The 18,376-nt window shown below is 49.6% G+C and overlaps 2 protein-coding genes across 2 annotated transcripts in view; one reads left to right on the top strand and one right to left on the bottom strand.

The window, feature by feature from the left end:
* Positions 1-18,376, top strand: part of LOC126571686 (neural cell adhesion molecule 2-like) — a 99,471-nt gene that overhangs the window by 17,512 nt on the left and 63,583 nt on the right. Inside the window, exon 2 of the mRNA XM_050230427.1 lies at positions 17,136-18,327. Within this exon, the coding sequence (XP_050086384.1) occupies positions 17,865-18,327 (463 nt within the window). The 5' untranslated portion in view covers positions 17,136-17,864. The remainder of the gene's footprint in view (positions 1-17,135; positions 18,328-18,376) is intronic.
* LOC126571687 (enolase-phosphatase E1-like) lies at positions 4,264-6,544 on the bottom strand. Its single transcript, XM_050230428.1, has 3 exons — positions 6,385-6,544; positions 6,031-6,283; positions 4,264-5,959 (listed from the first exon to the last, which is right to left on the bottom strand). The coding sequence occupies exons 1-3, from the start codon at positions 6,427-6,429 to the stop codon at positions 4,350-4,352; spliced, it is 1,908 nt and encodes a 635-aa protein (XP_050086385.1). The 5' UTR covers positions 6,430-6,544; the 3' UTR covers positions 4,264-4,349.

Below are 18,376 nucleotides of genomic sequence, written 5' to 3'. Positions count from 1 at the left end.
CCGGCATATGGCCATTCTTCCTCTCTGCACCCCGGGGCTTGGAGAACGGTTTACGTCACGGTATGCTGTGGCGAGAAAAAGACTAATTGTGAATATTTCATTTTCCCCACCAACCAATCCTGGGTTTTCAATTGGGTTTTTGGAGGGGGGGGGGGGGGGTAAGACACTTTATGCTCCCCATAGTTCCCGAGAGAACGTTCTGCTGTCACTTGGCAGGGACAGGGAGGCGGCTTTACGGCATCGCGAATCCCAAGCCGGCCGCAGTAACAAGCATTATCCCGGGAATTCCGTGTTCCGGTGGCTGGCGGCCGGTTTTCTGCTCGAGCTGGGAGCCCTCCAGCGCGAGATGAATCGTAATTGAATTTCTGGCGCCGGTCGCTAAAGTTGCATGATTTATTTAACATCTGTATCCCCGAAGCCGAAAGCCTCCTTTCTAAAAACCCCGCGACCCGGAGGAAAACAAGACAAGACTCAATCCTTGGCGTCGGCTGCTGGCTCACGGTTCTCGGCATCACATCACGTTCCACCCCATGCCTGGCCCGGGGGGCACCGCTGATTCTAGGTTCAACTTTCGGGCCTCATATGGGATTATAATCCTGCTTGCTCGTTCGCTCACCCGCTTGGCAGTCGCCCCTGAATTTATGCTACACCCCAGGAAGGCAGACAGAAGAAAGGATTGCAAACGACCAGCGAGGCTCTCGTGTGTTCCAAGAGAGAGAGAGAGAGAGAGAGAGAAGCAATTCGTCGACGGCCCCCACCGGTTACTGTGGCCTTGTCGAGGGCGAGGCGCGAATTATGATGTTTTGATTGGATTTTGTTTTTCCACCGCCCCCCGAGGGCCAACGTTGGCCTGGTGATGGTGTTGGGTTGGAATGGAGGAACACTGACGGAGACAATCAACTACACGTGACCCAGCGAACGGGCGAGCGAACGAACCAAGACCAGTGCCCTTGAGGCGCCATCCCGATGCTGAAGAAAAGAGGATTTCCTCCAATCAATTGCGTGCGTCTTCGTGGAGGTGGACCAACGGGGACATGCTTTGGACATGCTGACACGAGCCTACGTATAGCCGGTGGCCACGCCAATGTCACAACGCACCACGTGGAAGGGGGGAAGAAAATTCTCCTGAGACTGGCAGTGGCCAGTGAGAGGCCAAGAAGGGGAAAGGCGGCCCTACCGCTACTGCTTCTGCTGCTGGATGGTGGATTGATTGAAAAAACAATAAAATTGATTTTGCGCCAACAACATTTTATTACTTCCCTCCCCATCTGGCCACCTTCAGCCACCCCAAAACCAACCCTCGGGGGGTTGCGGTTTGGGGTTGGTGTTGGTGGCGATTTAGCACAATATTTTTACAAAAGGCTCGTCCCACATTCATTCCGGTGGGCTGGGAGGTGAGTGTTGTGTGTTTTGGGTTCAGGTTTTTGTCCTTTTTTGTGCTCCGAGCGCCCCCGGATTCACGGGTATTGTTACTTCTTCGCGGAAAATGCGGAAAAACACGACACCAAAACACCCGACCAGCCATATGTTTGCGAAATCCTTCCTCCCCCCCGAAAGGGTTTATTTTCACGCCCTCACTGTTATCGCACAACGATATCGAATGCCCATAACAAGGCCAGCTTGACACTCACTAGTGCGGTGTGCGAGTGGTAGAGTATCATGTTAACGGGGAAAGCGACGCGACGCGAAAACCATAAATGAAGGAATGCAAAATGGAGAAATTCTGGGATGAAAAAAAAAATGGCAGAAAAATAGAAAATTCCCTCGTCATGCACGAGTACGTATCGTGTGCATAGTCAATAGCATTGCTGGTGGGTTGGTGCATTCCTGAGCACTTGCGGTGGTGGTACCAGGGCGGTGGTTGGCAAACAAACAAGGGTCAAACAGAATGCAGCCAGCGCACTGGGGCCCGCGGTGTAGCGTGGGAAGAAAAAAGAAAAACAAACTCGTTTGGATCCAAGCCCTTTGAATAATAGTCCGATCCGATAGATTGAGGTTATTTTGTTTCCATTAAAATTAATTAAAAACACGCTTCATCAAATATTTATACGCGGTACGCGCGCGCGCGCTCGCGCACTCGCACATGCACATGCACTGCATGCACCACACCAGCCGTTGGCCGGTCTTTACCATGGCCATGTTTGGACTTCTAACATCTACTCGCTCTCTTTTTCTCGCTGTCTCTCTTGTGGGCAATTGTGGATCCGTTATGACAAACACACGCTGCTGGCGCATATTTTCACACCTCGGACCTCGGAGGGTGGGTAGATTGCTACAAGTGGGGCGATGGTGGTGGTTGATGGAAAAAGGACTGTTTTTCCATAATAGGCTCCACAGTAAATGTGGCATGAAATTAATGTTTGACAATCGCATTGTGCATCCCGGTATCCTGGCTACGGGAACTGGTTCGCCGGTCGGTTCCGATTCATTCCTGGAGGTCAATTGTCAATAATTAATTGGTTTATGCTGGACCATTCACATCGTAGGGAATACAACAGGGAGAATGGCATCTACGACATTGGGGTACTGTTTTTAGTGCTCTAACTAACAGGCACATGGGCTGTTTTAGGAAAATGTTGCTTAATTTTAGTGTCACCTGCAATTAATGTATGCGTATTGCACTATGAAGGCAGGGGTTTCTATGCTGATTTATGCCTATATTTAAACACGGTATAGTTTAAGTACAGAAAGTTAAAAGCGAAGCAGATTGAAAACTAAAGCACTCCTTTCCTTTAGTAGTGCAGTTCTGTTGCACCATCATTTATTTTTCCATTTTTTGCTACTTTAGTACGTTTACTAGAACATGTCTTTGGCAATTTTATCGGCCTTTTTGGCGTTCTTAAAATCAAAACAGAGGGAAAGGCACATTCAATACCGGCAATTCTTGTTCATTACAGAGTGCGCCATCAGGTGGTACCCTATTTTAATGATGAATAACTCTGTCATTTTTAAACCGATTTTAAAAAACAAACCAATTTTATTTAGGTTATTTTATGCCATTTATTGTGCTATAGTCAAAATATGATATCGATCAAATGACCGCCATCAGTCGGCATACAAAAAGCGCTCCTTTTCCGTGCAGTTTGCTTTGTATTTGACATTATTTAGGGAGTTATTTTGGCAATTTCAGTTCTAATATATGCTTTAAATTGTTTCATATCCTTCAATTTGTTTGCAAAATATGCGACAAAGGAGGGAGTACTTTCCATTTATTCATCATCCATTGCACGATCACAGTGTTCTATTGACTGATTATTTTCAATGTAAAGTGTGACAATTTCAATCCGCTCTTTTAACGTGACGTGATCCTTTACTAAAATGGCATAGACTGAGGTTTCAGAAACTGGCTTATTTGTCCAAATCTGCTGAAAAATGACAGAGTTATTCAACTTTAAAATAGCGTACCGCCTGATGGCGCATCCTGTATAATTTGCAAATGCAATTGTGTAAGTCTTCGCAGATGTTTTGTTTCTATTTATTACGAGAAATAGAAACAGAAAATGTCCAGGAATAGATCACACAAAGACCATATTCTGCAATCTATGAACGTTCACGATATGAATTAATGGAATAAAACGATGTCCATCTGTCATCGGTTTATGAAGAACTGTTTGAAAATTAATTCCGATAGAATGGTCACCAGATTGTTTTCCAAAAAAATGTTCTTCATATCTTACCCAATATCAAACTAAACCATCTCAACAGACAACTATCAATCGATGTTCCTGTATTCGGATGACCAAACCGATACACGAATAGGATATTATAGCACCCGAGGAATGCTGTTCATTCCAATTGAAAATGACAATTACAAAGACACGAATGCGAATGGAAATGCTGCCCTAAGTGGTATTCCATCAGCAGCACAGAATCCCTTTGATTCGATTTCATTGTCCGATGTTTTCCAGTGTAAATTGATTTAGAAATAGTTTTACTTCTCTCTTCTGCACTGCTCTCCCGTGCCATGTCCCTTGGCAATCACGATAATCCGTCAATCAGAATAAGTTCAACTCTCGTTAGTGTCCGCTTCTATTCGTTGAATCCACAAGTCTTCGGTATGGGGTGTTCCCGTTGAAGGAATCTCATAGTGCTCAGTATCGGTGCCATGACACGAAGTCCGCACAGACCGATGGATGAATAAATGAAAGAATGTCAGCATGAAACAAATTTGAACGTTTCCCGGGGGCACCACCATCAAACCACTGTTCGGTCTCTGTGCTCCTTCTTTTGCCAATCCAGCGAAACAAAAGCGCATATCAATCATTCATGGTATTCTAAATTGCATCAGTAATAAATAACGCATACATAGTTTATTGGGTGCATCAAACCGTGAGCTGGGCTGGGTTCTCCTATTCGCACAGGGCATCCAGATCGGGCACGCAGGTACCAACCAGTGCATCGAACCGTTCGCCAGTGACGCACTTGAACTTGCTCTTCTTGTACTTGTCCAGCTTCTTGAGCGTACAGACGAAGTACCGGGCACAGTTGTTGGGATCGGCGAACGTACCCTCTTCCAGGCACTCGAACTTTACCTTCAGCTTGGTGGGAAGTGCTTCCTGCGGTGCGACTGGCTCAACAGGAGCCACCGGTGGCACTACTGCATCCTCCTCCGTTCCACCCGATTCCTCCTCAGTCAGCAGTGGCTCCTCGGCATCGAGCGAACGACCGGCGACAACAAACGCACAACGTCCACGGAACTGGTTGAATACTTGGCCAAGCGGACACTGGAGACCATACTGGAGGTAGCCACCGAACGCGTTCCACACGCACCAGAAATACTTGGTCGGATCTGCGGGATCGGGGAAGCGGCCAGGTGCCGTACAGGTGAACTGTCCCGGGAAGCAAACGCTCTGATCGGCCGTACAGCGTTCCAGCGTTGGATTGTAAGCGAATCCGGCCAAACAGTTCTGCTCCAGGTTGTACAGTCCGAACGGGAGCCAGAAGCAGATGTAGTACTTGTGGCAATCGGTCGGATGTGGGAATCGGCCAGCCGTGGTGCAGAGGAATGGAGTGTCACCGGATGGGGCCACCGTCGTCGTCGTCGTCGTGGCGGCTTCATTGGAACCGGACTCTGCCGATGGTTGTTCGGTGGATTCTTGCGGAGCTCCAGAAGATTCACCTTCATCCGATCCGGACTCACTGGCGCTGGGCTCCTCGGTGACGACGGCCGGAGTCGTATCTGGTGCTTCTGATGCCGTCACTTCCTCGGGAGCTTCCTCAGGCAGGTCAGTCGTTGGTTGTGATGCCGCTTCGGACGCTTCTTCCTCCGTCACGGCTGCACTCGTCGTTGATGGTTCGACTGGGGCCTCGGTCTCGACGTTCTCCGTTGTTGCTGGCGTATCGGTTACAACTGGCTCTTCTACTTCTTCTACCTCCTCCTCCTCCTCCTCCTCGACAGGAGCATCGGTGGCTACGGAGGATTCGGTTTCTGCTGCCTCTTCGGTTGCCGCTTCCGTCTGCCCCTCCTGTTCGGTCGTACCAACCTCCGGGGCTGCCGTGGTAGTGGCCTCTACAGCAACCGTCGTGTCTTGTTCTTGTTCCTGGGGGGCTTCCGTCTCTTGCTCCGGTTCCGTAGCGCCTTCTGTGACTTCCGGTTCCACGGGATTGCTCGATTCCGTCGATGGAGCCGCCACTTCCTCGGTGGCAGCCTCCGTTTCGACTTCTTCGGGAACGGGCACTCCGGTCGTTGCGGTTTCCTCCTCAACCGTTGGTTCCGTGGCCGCTTCGGTAACAAGACCTTCTTCTTCTTCCTCCTCCTCGACGGCAACCGTAGTTTCAGTGGCAACCTCGGCCTCGGTCGTAGGCACCACCGGTTCTTGGGCTTCTGTTGTCGCCTGTTCCTGTGCCGGTTCCTCCGGTTCGGGGACTTCTGCCTCCGGTGCGGCCTCCTCAACCGGTGGCAAAGTGGCTTCCTCGACCTCTACCGGCACGCTCGTCGTCACTTCTTCCGCTTCTGGCTCTATAGTGGTAGAATTGCAGGCATTGAAGTCAAAACCTTCGAAAATCAAGGAAAGTTCCCCTCGAACTTACCAGTTTCGGTCACGTCACCGACCTGCGGGGCGGCCGTCGTTGCCGGTGGTACGAACGAGTCACACTCGTAGTGGCCACCGTTGCTACAGAAGGTGCCGGATGGGCACTGCTGTACCTCATCGTTCACCGTCACCGGTCGGCCGTCCCCGTAGTCGACACACAGTTGAAATCGGACATCGTCCAGACACAGGTAGTCCTTGCCGCGGCAGTCCGTTCCGCCCGTCTGCGGTCGTACCACTTGCAGTAGCAGGCCCTGTAGAAAGAAGAGAGAGAGCAGAAAGAACTTCCATCCATCGTTTGGCTTTGACAAAGTGACGCGAGGGATGCCACACACACCCCCCCGAAAACACATACCAGTACGAGGAACTGGAGAAAGAAGGCCTTGAATACGAAGTCCATACTGCGCGGTGGAGAGAGATGAGATGTGTTGCGTTGCTAGTGCTGCTATCCAACCTCGAAGACTACTAGCCGATGGCTGGGTCGTTTCGTTACTGATGCCGGTTTGCGGTCTAGGTCGCTCTTATTTAAATGTCTGTTGCAATAGTGGCCACCATTGTGTCTCACCGGAACTGGCGCTGCTGATGCCGGTGCTGCTGGTGCTGGACAGTGGATTAGCGCAGGCAAACTATAAACAGATAAGCGTTGGAGATAGTTGAGTTGATGAGTGATTCGGTGATAATGATAAGACAACGTACCATTGTTGTTGCTATTGCGGCTGCTGCTGCTGCTGTCGCTTCGAGCAACGCGATAAGCGCGCATCGTTTCCAAGAGCACCACACTTTCCGCAATTCGTTTCTCCTTGATAATCCTCTCGCCTAAGCCCGTTGCAGGTGGTGCAATGACTAAGATAGGTGCTAGGTGGAAGCAACTACTAGCCCGTGTTGTGGTTTGTTAGTTGCAGAGCTTAAGCAGCTCACGAAGCTCACGAAGTGCTACAGCCAGCCCCGCTAAGATGCACTGTTTCCGGGGAAAAACAAATACTCACCAGTCAAGTCACTCAACGGAGCAGGTAGCTTGTTATACCGAACGACAGAATACTACTCTCGCGCGTGACGTAGTTCCACCTTTGGCGCTACACAAATTCCCAAAACGACGTCACTCTTTGACTTCCGTTCTACTCCGGAAGGGAAATTTCGTGCCACGATATCAGCCAATCGATCTCAGAGGAATGCGTTTGGATGCCAGGAATGTGTTTTGTCACATCATTTCGAGCCCACTAGCAGTGATCGCCCTTTGATGTGCTCCCCAAAAACGGACTGGAATCGAGGGGATTGGTAAAGCTGTTGTCAATAACATGGCCAACGTTCACACACCGGAGCTATCTGATGCCACTTGCAGGCTGGTGAAGATCCTTTAGGGCCTTTAGGGTTCGGTTGGTTGCGAGCTGAAATGTAAATCGATTTCCGTTCGGTCCATTTGCCATCGACGTCGAACGGGAACCCTTTCTCAGGAAGCTTCTGGCTTCTCATATTGCCAATGGCGTCGACGTTACCTTGGTGGAGCTTCCGTGCCTGCAAACGCTATACGTTTCGCTTCCGCAGCCTAAAAGATGCTCATGGCTCAGGTTTCCTTCAGAGTTTTGGGGAAGAGTTTCGATAGTGAAATAGGCCGACCGGTCAAGCCGTTTTCGAGCTGTAACTATCGATTGCGTAAAGCGAAACGCTCCGATGGCAATCAATTCGCTCGATTCATTTCGGTCCAAGGGATCGGTTTCTGGCAGCGTGGCGTGGGAAAGCGAGCAAACTCCCGTTCCTCCCACTCGGGAAGATGTTGATGATGAGCGCGTTAAATAAAATCCATCCCAACCACCCCCACGGGGAGAGTGCCGGAGGTGATACGGCTGAGTGAAAACAGTTTTCACCAGTTCGACCGAACGCAGTAGGCCGGAAGGAAGCTTTTTAGAAAATGAAGAGATGGGCAAGAGTGGCGCCGTCTCGAGAACGATTGGCATGAAGTGAAGGCGAATGACGGAGGGTAATGATGCGGGAAAAGTTCGGGGCTGATGGTTGGATTGGGTGAAAAGTGAGGGATTTCATTTTGTCATTTTTCTGCCGATGACGATGCGAAACAGGGAGGCAACTACTCCCTTTTTGATTTGCAAACCAATTAAATTTAGTTTCGTAATTTTCCCTTTTCCCGGAGCCGATCGATCGGAACTTTTGTTCTGTTGAAATACTTTCAAATTCTTTCTTTTTTGGGGTGGGGGGACGCTATCTATTGTCTTCGTTCTATCCTCTTCCGTTCGCTACTTCCACATTCTGCTACAGATAGAACATGATCGTATCAATTAGAGTTTTTTTTCTGTAAAAAGAGCGCAAAAGAGAGAACAATACTTTATCGCAATAACAATTATTTTCTGTACACTAATGGAAGCTACTTGTTTTCTTATCTTGCCATTTTTCATCTGATCGGACTTTTTTACATTTTTTACATGGTTCTTTAGTTTCCATTTGATGATAACATCGTTGCAATAAATTTCCATAAGATCAAATTTTGGTCTATTGGTGGATTTACAGTTTTTTTATCACGTAATCGACCTACTTAGGTAATGTTTGAATGCAGCATTTAGTCCTTTTTGGAAAATTTCAGGAATTTAACGATTTGCCAAACATTAGAATCTCATCAACAGAATATCTTCAACTTATTTCTTTCAATTCGCGTTCCATTGGTGATAACTTTCGAAGAAATAATCTAATATTAACGACAAAATTAGCATTAAATGAACAAACTACTGTAATCAAAACCCTGTCAAAAGGCCTTCAATACGATCACTAGAATCTGCTAGATGGTTTACTGTAACAAGCTTTATGCTTGCACTTTACAGGAACTGCACCAAACATAAAAATGAAGCATCACGGGCCCAGGATAATGTATTCAGTTTCCTCGTCTCCTGTGCCCGAGCAGCTATGCTGGCCGCGAGGATGGGATCTCCCTCCCGATATGTATATCCGGCATGGTTGCATGGTTTGGGGCTTGTGGCCACCGAACGGTGGAACGACGTTTGCGGTGACTGAGTCTGGACTGATTACACCGTCGACAGGGAATCCATGTCAATGTCGTTCGAAAAGGTCCCAATACACCACCAACCTCTCTCGTGTTTGTCAACATACACAGAGCCACACACGATTCCCCGACCAGTGATACTTCCGATAGTGCCCAACGAACCGTTATGCTGCTGCCCGGAAGCGTGCCCCCCGGGAGCAAAAAAAAAAAATCCCTTGGGCAAAAGCGCAGCAAAAACATAAAGTGGAAACAGTTTCAGCTCCTGCACCTGGTGCATCCAGGTAGCTCGAGGTCGAGAACAGAACCGAAGCGACAGACATCAAATCTATCACCAAAGGAGCACACTTGGCCCGGGGATCGCTTGCTGCAGCGCTTGCTGGGTCGCCTGGAATGCTTTCTATTTGTGTGCAATCAATCGATCGAACCCTCCGATGCCTTCTTTCTCTCTCTCTGTCTCTTCTTTAACCTTGGCTCACCTTTCTCGACGTTACATGTCTTGTAACAAACTCTCTCCATTGGCCCAAGGCAGAGCACGTCGTGCAAGAAGTTTACAGCAAGCGATCGATCGATAAGGATTGAATTACTCATTCAACCGCAACGAAGAGTAAAATCCGGATCACGAATCGTTAGGAACGTCGCCTTTTCGCCGCAGATCTGCACACACCCACCCTGCAAAAGCACTGCGCGCGAAAACGATTCAAGGTAACGCCTGTGATAATCGCGGCTAATTCCAGCGTTTACCAGCATTCGCCTCTCCTCTTGGAACACAAAACTCCTTTGGTGTGGGAAGGTGTGGTGGGTGCATCTCGTTATGTGGTGTGCGCGAAGTGCGATTAATGCCGAGCCTTCGTCGAGTCCCGGGAACGGATGCTGCCGGCGTGGGGTAGACCGGGTGTTCTAATGCGATAATTATGATAAGCTGTAAATCAGGCCTACCGGTGTGGGAGGAGTGAGGGAAGGAATTATTCATCAGGATCTAGCACGCCCCCTCTCCGCTAATGGCCAGCAGCTGTTTGCTATCACGCTCGCCCTTCTCTCTCCGTCGCTCGATGTCATTAATCGAATGAATCAATAATGCACACCGAGCACATCGAGAAATGTAAATAATCGTCTGGTTATTGCTGGTGATATTGTTGCTGGAGCGCGCGAAATAATTTATTAGATCATCCTTTTCCTCTTCTCTCTTTATCTATCTCTCTATCTAAGCCACACGCATACACACGTGCACCATCGAGACCAACGGGTAGGTGACTCGTGTAAAAACGTGACCGAAAACCCATTGCGCTCTTCAGCCGGGACGGGACATCGATTGAAAATGAGGATAGCGGTCGGTCGGTCGGTCGACCATTCGCTGGTTTCGATCGATCGAGAGGAGAAACACGATGCAAAACAGAATTTATGATAACATCGTCCCCGGCCCCAGGCTCGATCCTCGCTGGAAAATGAAAATGGCGGTGACGGAAGTGATGCACTTAATAAAATTGCGAGCCTAACGGTCCGACATTTGTGCGCCCATTTTCCCAGCCCACTTTCCAGAGCTCTTTAGCACTGGAGCTACCTTTCTTGCTCCTTGCACCCGGACTGAGAACGAACTGGGACCAAATTTCACACCGATCGGAAACTGTGCGCTTGGCAGCTTGGCACACGAGGAGACAGACACAATGGCCAAGTTATGGGTTTGCTGCGGTTTATCGGTAAACAATAAAATTTTACGAATTTGCTCTTCCGAGGCATTTCATTTAACGATCACCATTTTTCACACCAGCAGCAGCAGCAGCAGCAGCAGCAGCAGGAGTGTCGTTGGTGATGGTGGTTCGTTCGTCGATCGCCAGCCAGACCGGAGTCCTTGGAAGCTAAGGTACCACCAGCTGAGCGACACCAGCTGGTAGATGGTGGGTGGTTTTAAAGTTTCATTTCACTTATCTGGCCGACCAGACGGTGTCCCAGCGTAAAGAGCACGGACCTCAAGGATCTCCGGTGAGGTGAAAGGTGGTTTTACGATTTTCGTCAAACTGATGAGGCTGATGACAAGCCCCGGGGTGTGATTTTTGTTTTTTTGTTTGGGGGATTTTTCTGCTCCCTTTCAAGGACAGGTTTGCTGGCAGATTATCAATTCTTTAGAAGTGGATCCGACTGGAACTCGAGTGTTGAGTTCCCGTTTTTCAATCTCATCAGCAGCGATCCGTCGCTCAGTTGAAAATTTATTTTTCATTTTACAAACTAAAAGCTAAAGCACTTTTCCCTAGAATGTGTACAGTGTACGGTGGCTTCAATACTTGAACCGTTCCGTGCACTTGGAGCAAAAAGTCCCGAACGGCACACATACACCTACTGGCCACACATACACATGGTGGCGGTGGCAGGACATCATACTATTTTATGTTTCGCTCCACATCGCACGGTAATGTAATTAGCTCTCGGGGGAAATCAAGCTAATGTTGGGGTCTCGGGGATATGTTTTACTTTTTCGGTTTCGGTTCCATCATAAAATCTGGCGTCACCTCGACGCGCGGAGTGACGCGGCGACGGCGGCGAGACCGGTGACCATGAGATGGGCCGAGATGATTGCTGTGTCACTGTGGGTTTTTTGGAGTTTGGCACAAGACCCAAGTCAACACACGAGCTGGCGTGCATGCAAAGATGATGATCTACAGGGCCATGTTCTGCTCTGTCGCGGACATCTCAGCCAGTCAATTTTCCAACATAAAATGCTGCCGGCAAACTTATTTCCCCACACGGAGAAAACGCTGTCAGTAGCATGGAGAAGTGTGTGCAGCAGCATATTATGCGGATTAAAAGATGCGGTGGCGTGCACAGGGAACATTCTTTGGACCCCTGAAACTGCTCACCTACCCAGTCAGGATCAGGTACACATCACCGCAAGTGAGCCAGAGCAAATAGCGAAAATAGGTAGTGCACCAACTGCAGCACTAGCGTGGTGCTGCATAAGCACATGCCGTACGGGCATACATCAGCATAATGTAGTTGTGGCGTGGTGCTGAACCCGGCGAACCAGGGCGTGTGAAAATTCGAATAAAGACAAGCCGCACCAGGACGTTCGGAGGAGGGGGAGCGAAAAAAAAAACGATATAAAAACGCGATAGTCTTCGGTATCGAAGAACATGCCAACGGCCAACACACGCACACAAACACACAAAGAGCTCAACAAAGAGCGCTTTTCCGCTTTAACAAATTCAATTAATTATAAGCTGCATACCACCATCGCGGACCGGCATTCTGCACACTCCGTCTCGATGTTTGGGGCATGTTTGCCCGACGTCCATCTTGTTGTTTGCTTTCCGCTGGCCCTGCTGACGAAGTGCACAACTGGGAGGTGTGTGTCTATGTGTGTGGTATTCTTGGTGGCGACTCCAAGGCCTTCCCCATGGCGCAGCACGAAAAATGATCCAGAGCGTAATGGGAAATGGTCTGTGGCCTGCGGGAAAATTTGCTTCTTTTGAATAAACAGCTCTTTTTTTGTTTTTTTTTTCTTCTGGCGAGGTTCTTCCTTCGGCTTCCTCGTCAGCAAAGCTGGCAGAATCCTTGACCTACTCCGGTGCTCCTGGCAATCATGCGATTCCCCGTCAGCGTAACGGACTGTCGAATCCATTTCGGCGTCAAATGGATTCCTTTTCAGCAGGAATCAGCAGCATTCATTCTGCTTCGGTGTGGAGCTCAGTCGAGAGAGAAAATGAAAGAGAATGTTGTTATTTGTCTTCTGTCTTTCCCCCGGAAGCCCTTATAATGTACCAGCAGTCGGCATTCGCGAAGCATTCAAAATGTCTCCCAAAAACCATGGCCTCCTATGTTATTAAGCTGTCAATGTGGCAGGACGTAAAAGTGACGTTTGATCACCGTCGCAACACCGCTGCACGAGCCAAAAGCTGCTTCCACTCGCTATCCACGTAGGCCTAGTCCACACACAAACAAAAAAACGAACCCGAGATCTATTCATCCGCAGCCTTCGGAGCGGCGCATGTCAGCTAAGGCGGAACCGCAGAGCTTTCCGTCGATGGCCATCCACCCGTTTTTATGGCCAAACCGTATCCATTAGTCAGACAAAAAGCACCAGCGCTCTGTGTGCGGTTGGGAGGGAGTGGCTGGTTGGAGCACGGTTGTGAAAACCAACTTTCTGGGCAACGCCACACCATTTCACCACCGCACTCTGCCCACTGCATCCGTTGACCAGCTTCCTTTCACACATACACCCGTGTGTGTACACAGTTTGAAAGTTTTATCCCGGGAACCGGTGCCAGGGAGGGGGGCATTGGGATGAAGTATCGTGGTTGGGGCTTCGAGACGAATATGAACTGCTCCCCGGTGGATACAATTAAGGCTGACCATTCAAAGTCAAGACCGGTTCCGGACGAGGGGTTGAGGGTTCCGGTGCTTTCAAAATGGGTTTTCTTGGCCATCTGTTTTCGGGGCCTTCGATACCCGGGCCATTCCGAATAACCGGAGCAAAGAAGCAGACAGGACAGGACAGGAAGGAAGTGTTGGAAAAGCATCGAGCTGCTCGAGTGTTACTCCGACACCGGTGGTCCCGGCCAGCGTTTGCCGCGGTGCTTCGCTTCCTTTTTATTGACTGAAATTAATCCCCATCGTAAGATAACGGGCCCCGTCTTCCAGTACATAAATCACAAGTTTTTCCTCATACAAGTGCCGCATGTGTCCGCATGATCCTTTCACGATTCGTTAACCGTGAAACCGGAGATCCGGAGCACCGCTAAAAGTCCACTGTCACACACGTGCCTGTGTGCGGGTGCTGGTTCTCTTTATCGAGCATATCGGAAAGGTAAAAGACACATTCGCCATCGCGTCTGTTCTCACCGTCAGAGACCGACCGACATTCCACGACGGAATGAATCGCGTTCCGGTGTTTCGGTGGAAAACAATACCATTCCCGCTGGTCGTTAAAGATGGAGACGTTTGGCGATGTTGTTGTTGTTGCCGTTGAGCTGTGTGCGGATGAGGATGCTCGGGTATCTTCTCCGGAAACATGAGAACACCCACCCCCAGCTCGACGAACATCCCGTAAAAACAGTTCATTTGCATCTTTGCCCGGTTCTGACTCAACGAGGCTGACATGCGAGTAGTAGCTTCGTTTGCTAGCACCAGGGCCACCATGCCAGCGGTACAGCGGCGCAGCACCGATAGTGTCCGGGGTGACCGAGGTGTACACTGGAGTGCTAGAGCAAAATATTTATCAACAACAGCCAGCCAGCCAGCCAGCCAGCAGAGTGAATAGCAACAAGGTTTTCGGAACGTGAACGTGAGCCAGCTCTCCATTCATTTGCTGTTTCCTGGTGTGTGCGCGCGTTTGTGTATCGTATCGTAAACCGGCCACCGGGCACCGACAGAAGCTTGACCTGCCTGTTTGCTCGGGCATCAGTTATAGGATTAGACGTGAGTTTGTGGATCAACAATGTGTCGAGCATCTCGTTACACTATGACTGTATCAGTAGGAGCATCATCAAGCAGCAATTTTCAAAGGCTGCTCAATCTAAGCTCATGGCTCACTGTATTTTGTATGAATTTTTCATAAACTTGTCAGGAATACCTTTGAAGGGGTGTGTTGGGATACGGTTGTGTACTAATCTGTAAAGTATGCATACTCTAAAGGTGCAAGGCCATGGTAGCAGACACCGATAAGCGTTGGATGTAACCACATCACCAGTTCAGTTAACTAATTAAAAAGAAAAGTATGTTTGTTCATCAGAAATGGCTAGCTGTGACCTGAAAGTCATGTTAACAACATTGTCTATCAGTTTTGAATGGAATAGTTCCCTTCGTTCTCAATCATTCTGTTGCAACAGGTTATAAATGATATAAATTCGGTCATGTAAGTGCCTTAGAATTTTGGTATTTCGTTGACTGCGAACCGAGTTGGAGAAGAGTATCTTCGATTGTCAAGAAAGTTTTCTCTACCATAATCAAGCTCGGCCACAGCCGCATCTTAACGCAAAGTTGCTATCGTGGCCATGCACCTTAACGGTAAATGTGGGCTCGTTGTCGCAACTTCTTGACCCTTAAAAGAGCCTTTAACGTGTTTATACATAAAGCACGCATGAATAGATCGCCAAGATGGTTGTCGAGACTTCTATTTTTTTTTCATTTTCCCAACAGAAAACAGAGCAAGAAAGATCGAGAATGGAAGCTGAAGTGAAGCTTTTAAAATTAACAAATTTAATCACTGACCCTTGTCACCGTCACGTACCTTTGGAAATCGTTTTTTCGGGTGGCTTCTCCAACTCCGGTTGAACGGTTTTCGGAGAGCTCAGCGCCGTGCGGGCGTGCGCGCATTTTCGTTCTCTTCTTTTCGGTGGCGGTGCTTGTTTTCCAAGTGAAAAAAAGGGTCGCTCGGTGATCTTCTGTCACAAGCAACGCGCTCCCAACACGGGTGCGGTGGGGTGGGAGTGGGGGATTGAAAATTGAAATTCAATTTTCCCGCATCCTCGCTGGATTTCTGACCGGGGTGGTGGAGATGGTTCCTTCGAATCCTTTCACTCTTCTGGCAGATCAGGACGCTGGCCACCAGCGTGCCATCATGCCAAACGCGATGCCAAGAATATCCTCCACCATAGGACACGAAGAATCGATGCGATCGAACAAGCGAACGAGTCCACTTGGTTTTTGTTTTCTGGTTTTGTGCTGCAACCCCCAAACCCCGACCACGCCAGCAATTCACCGGTCGATTGAAGAATGTACCAAGGATTTTTGCTTGCTTCCTTTTACTGAGGTTTTTTTTTGGTCACTGCTACAAGCCAAACTTTCACCAATTATTGGGCCTTCGCTTATGCGTCCCTTCTTCTTCGCATACCCCTCGTTTTTCCCGCCTGTCTTTCCCTCTCCCACGTCACCGTCTCGCTAGCCGACACAAACATTCACTTTCTGATTCACACTCGAGCGATTTTCACCATTTTCACTTCTCTCTTTCTCGCTCTCTCTCTCTCTCTCTCTCTCTCTCTGTTTCTTCTGCAGATTGTTTTCATTCCGGACCATTTGAGCTCGCTCGGCCACGGTGCGACGAACCAGCGGCTAGGCGCCTCCATTTTCGGCGCTTTTTCGCTCCGCCAAGAGCCCAACCATTCAGCGACCACAGGACTGGTGTGGCGGTGCTGGCAAAGGAGTCGGAAAACCAATTATGATGTGAGAAAAATCTGAATCGAATGTTTGGCCAAAGCGCACACGGTACAGCGGTGCAACTGGCAGCAAACGGATACTCAACTGAAGTACCCGCAGCGCGCACAGAGCGAAAGAGAGAGAGAGAAAAACAGTAAAAAGCACGCAAGCAAAACGGGAAGCCCTTAGGAAAGGAGCTACGAGGAAAAACAACGAGAGAAAAAAAACCTCCGCGCAAAAATGCTGGCCAAGCCTTCGACATCGCCTTCGTGGAAGCAAACAATGCACATTCGAGGGTGCAACCGACGAGCAGGGCGGCCGTTTTCCCTCGTTTCCCAGCTCATAATTTCTCGCTCTTCCCGTGATTCACGTTCCCATCCACTGCAAGGGCAGCATCGAACATTGTGTGACCCAATTGTGAGAATGGTGGCAAGAGGAGTGAGGATTGAAGAGGAGCATGAACAGAAAAGCGGGAAAATGGGGTGAAAAGTGGAAGCAGCAGGGTGGTAAAGCAGAATTGGAATTGTAACGAGACGAGAGCAATTAGATTTGTTTGCACGCTGCAATGCAAGAGCTCCTCGTTGCAATAATGCACGTGGTATACTCGAATCGTGCCAGTGAGCCTCCGGAACAGGAACAACTCCGAGAACTCGTTGTTCGTTGGCACGGGGCACGGAGCACGGGGCAAGCTGACATGACCGGCGGTTGAAATTTGTTTACTTTCCGTGATTTCAATTGCCGCCCTGCCGCGTGCAAGGCGCTCGTGCGTGTTAGTGTGAGAAAGTGGGCGAAAAGAGTGAAGAGGGGACGACAAAGGGGTGGCGTGGTGGCCAACCGTAGTCACCCCCAGTATTTACATAGTCGCGACCGAAACATTTCTCGCCCGATTCCGTGCTAAATAGCATAAATGAATGTCTTTGTTTGCTTCTTTTCTCTCTCTCTCTCTCTCTCTCTCTCTCTCTCTCTCTCTCTCTCTCTAGATGGAATGCCGTTCGCAGGTCTGAGTGTTGCCGCTAAAATCGTGCCAATGGCACACCGCTCCTGAATGGTGACGCAGCTTTCGCGCCGTCGATTTCGTGTCGTCTGGAGCGTCTAGAGCGCCAGGTCACGCACGGTTTGTGGCCAGTTTGTGTATGTGAGTGTTTGTGAGTGTACTTTATTGCTGCATCGATTCCAGCGTCCATACCATCGTCCATCGGAGCGGAGTGCTCGTGTGCGAGGGCCCCTAATTTGTGGCCGATTCGTAAACTTTATGACAACCGTTTGACTGCTTAGTGGAGTGGCGAGCGAGGAGGTGCGGGGAACCTCAAATCAGCGGCAACAATAAATGTAACAAATCACCTCCCATTATCGTGACGCGTTCGGTTGGTTTCGTGTTTCACGCCGCTTGCGTGCTGCTGTGAGAAGTTGCGTTGCGGTGGCTGCTTCTATAACCCCGTGGTCGAGTGTGTACTTCAAATGTGTATGCGTGAGTGAGTGCAAGGTTGGTGAAGGTTAGCGGAACCACGAAGGCAGTAGTAGTAAACAAACAGAGTGCCCGCGCCCAGCATAAATAATCGATCTGTAAAAGCGTCACCGGAAGTGCGGGAAGTAACGTAAACCCCTTGCTTTGCGGCGTCCGAGTTGGTGGCCAGCGGCGGAAGGAGAGTGAAAACAACATAAGCACAGAGAAAAACGTGAGAAAAAGTAGGCCCGGTGCCGCGCCCGGTATGCGGTTGACACGTGGCGGCGGTATGGAAATTTACAGCCAACGGCAGCGATCGATTGGAGTCGTCGGTGGAGGCGTTTCCGGTACGCCCGCTTCGGACGGTTACGTGACGTACACGAACGAACAGAGTGTTGTCGAACCGAGCGGAACGTGTGACACGTGTCCGGTGCGGTGTTCGGACACCACCATCATCAGCACCGCCACCGCCACTGCACAGGACGCGATGAGCGAACCGACCGCCAGAAGCCGCATCGAGATGATGCCACCGGTGGCTGAGGCGAGGTTGCAGAGCGACACGGAAAACCGGAACGACGGAGCGGCGACGGTGGTGGTGGCATCCTCCTGCGTGGTTCCCGGACCGCGGTGGAATGTTTGCGGAAGGCTGAACCGTCGGTCCCAGCTGCTGCACCTGTTGCTAGGCGTCACCATGCTGCTGGCGCAGTTGTTTGTAAATATTAGAATAGGTAAGTCACGGCACCGCAGGCAGCCTCTGTCCAAACAGTTGTTCATTTC

The sequence above is a fragment of the Anopheles aquasalis genome, chromosome 2 (assembly GCF_943734665.1).
Source record: "Anopheles aquasalis chromosome 2, idAnoAquaMG_Q_19, whole genome shotgun sequence".
In the NCBI taxonomy this organism is placed as follows: Eukaryota; Metazoa; Arthropoda; class Insecta; order Diptera; family Culicidae; genus Anopheles; species Anopheles aquasalis.
Note: the sequence above shows the minus strand (reverse complement) of the source record. Positions and strands in the feature narration are given on the sequence as shown.

Bases quoted from the DNA above. Each gene is read 5' to 3' on its own strand.
- LOC126571687 (XM_050230428.1), bottom strand. From the start codon at position 6,429: ATGGACTTCGTATTCAAGGCCTTCTTTCTCCAGTTCCTCGTACTG. The intron at 6,284-6,384 runs GTATGTGTTTTC...TTCTTTCTACAG, and splicing joins TTCTCCAGTTCCTCGTACTG to GGCCTGCTACTGCAAGTGGT. The intron at 5,960-6,030 runs GTAAGTTCGAGG...CTACCACTATAG, and splicing joins CGGTGACGTGACCGAAACTG to AGCCAGAAGCGGAAGAAGTG.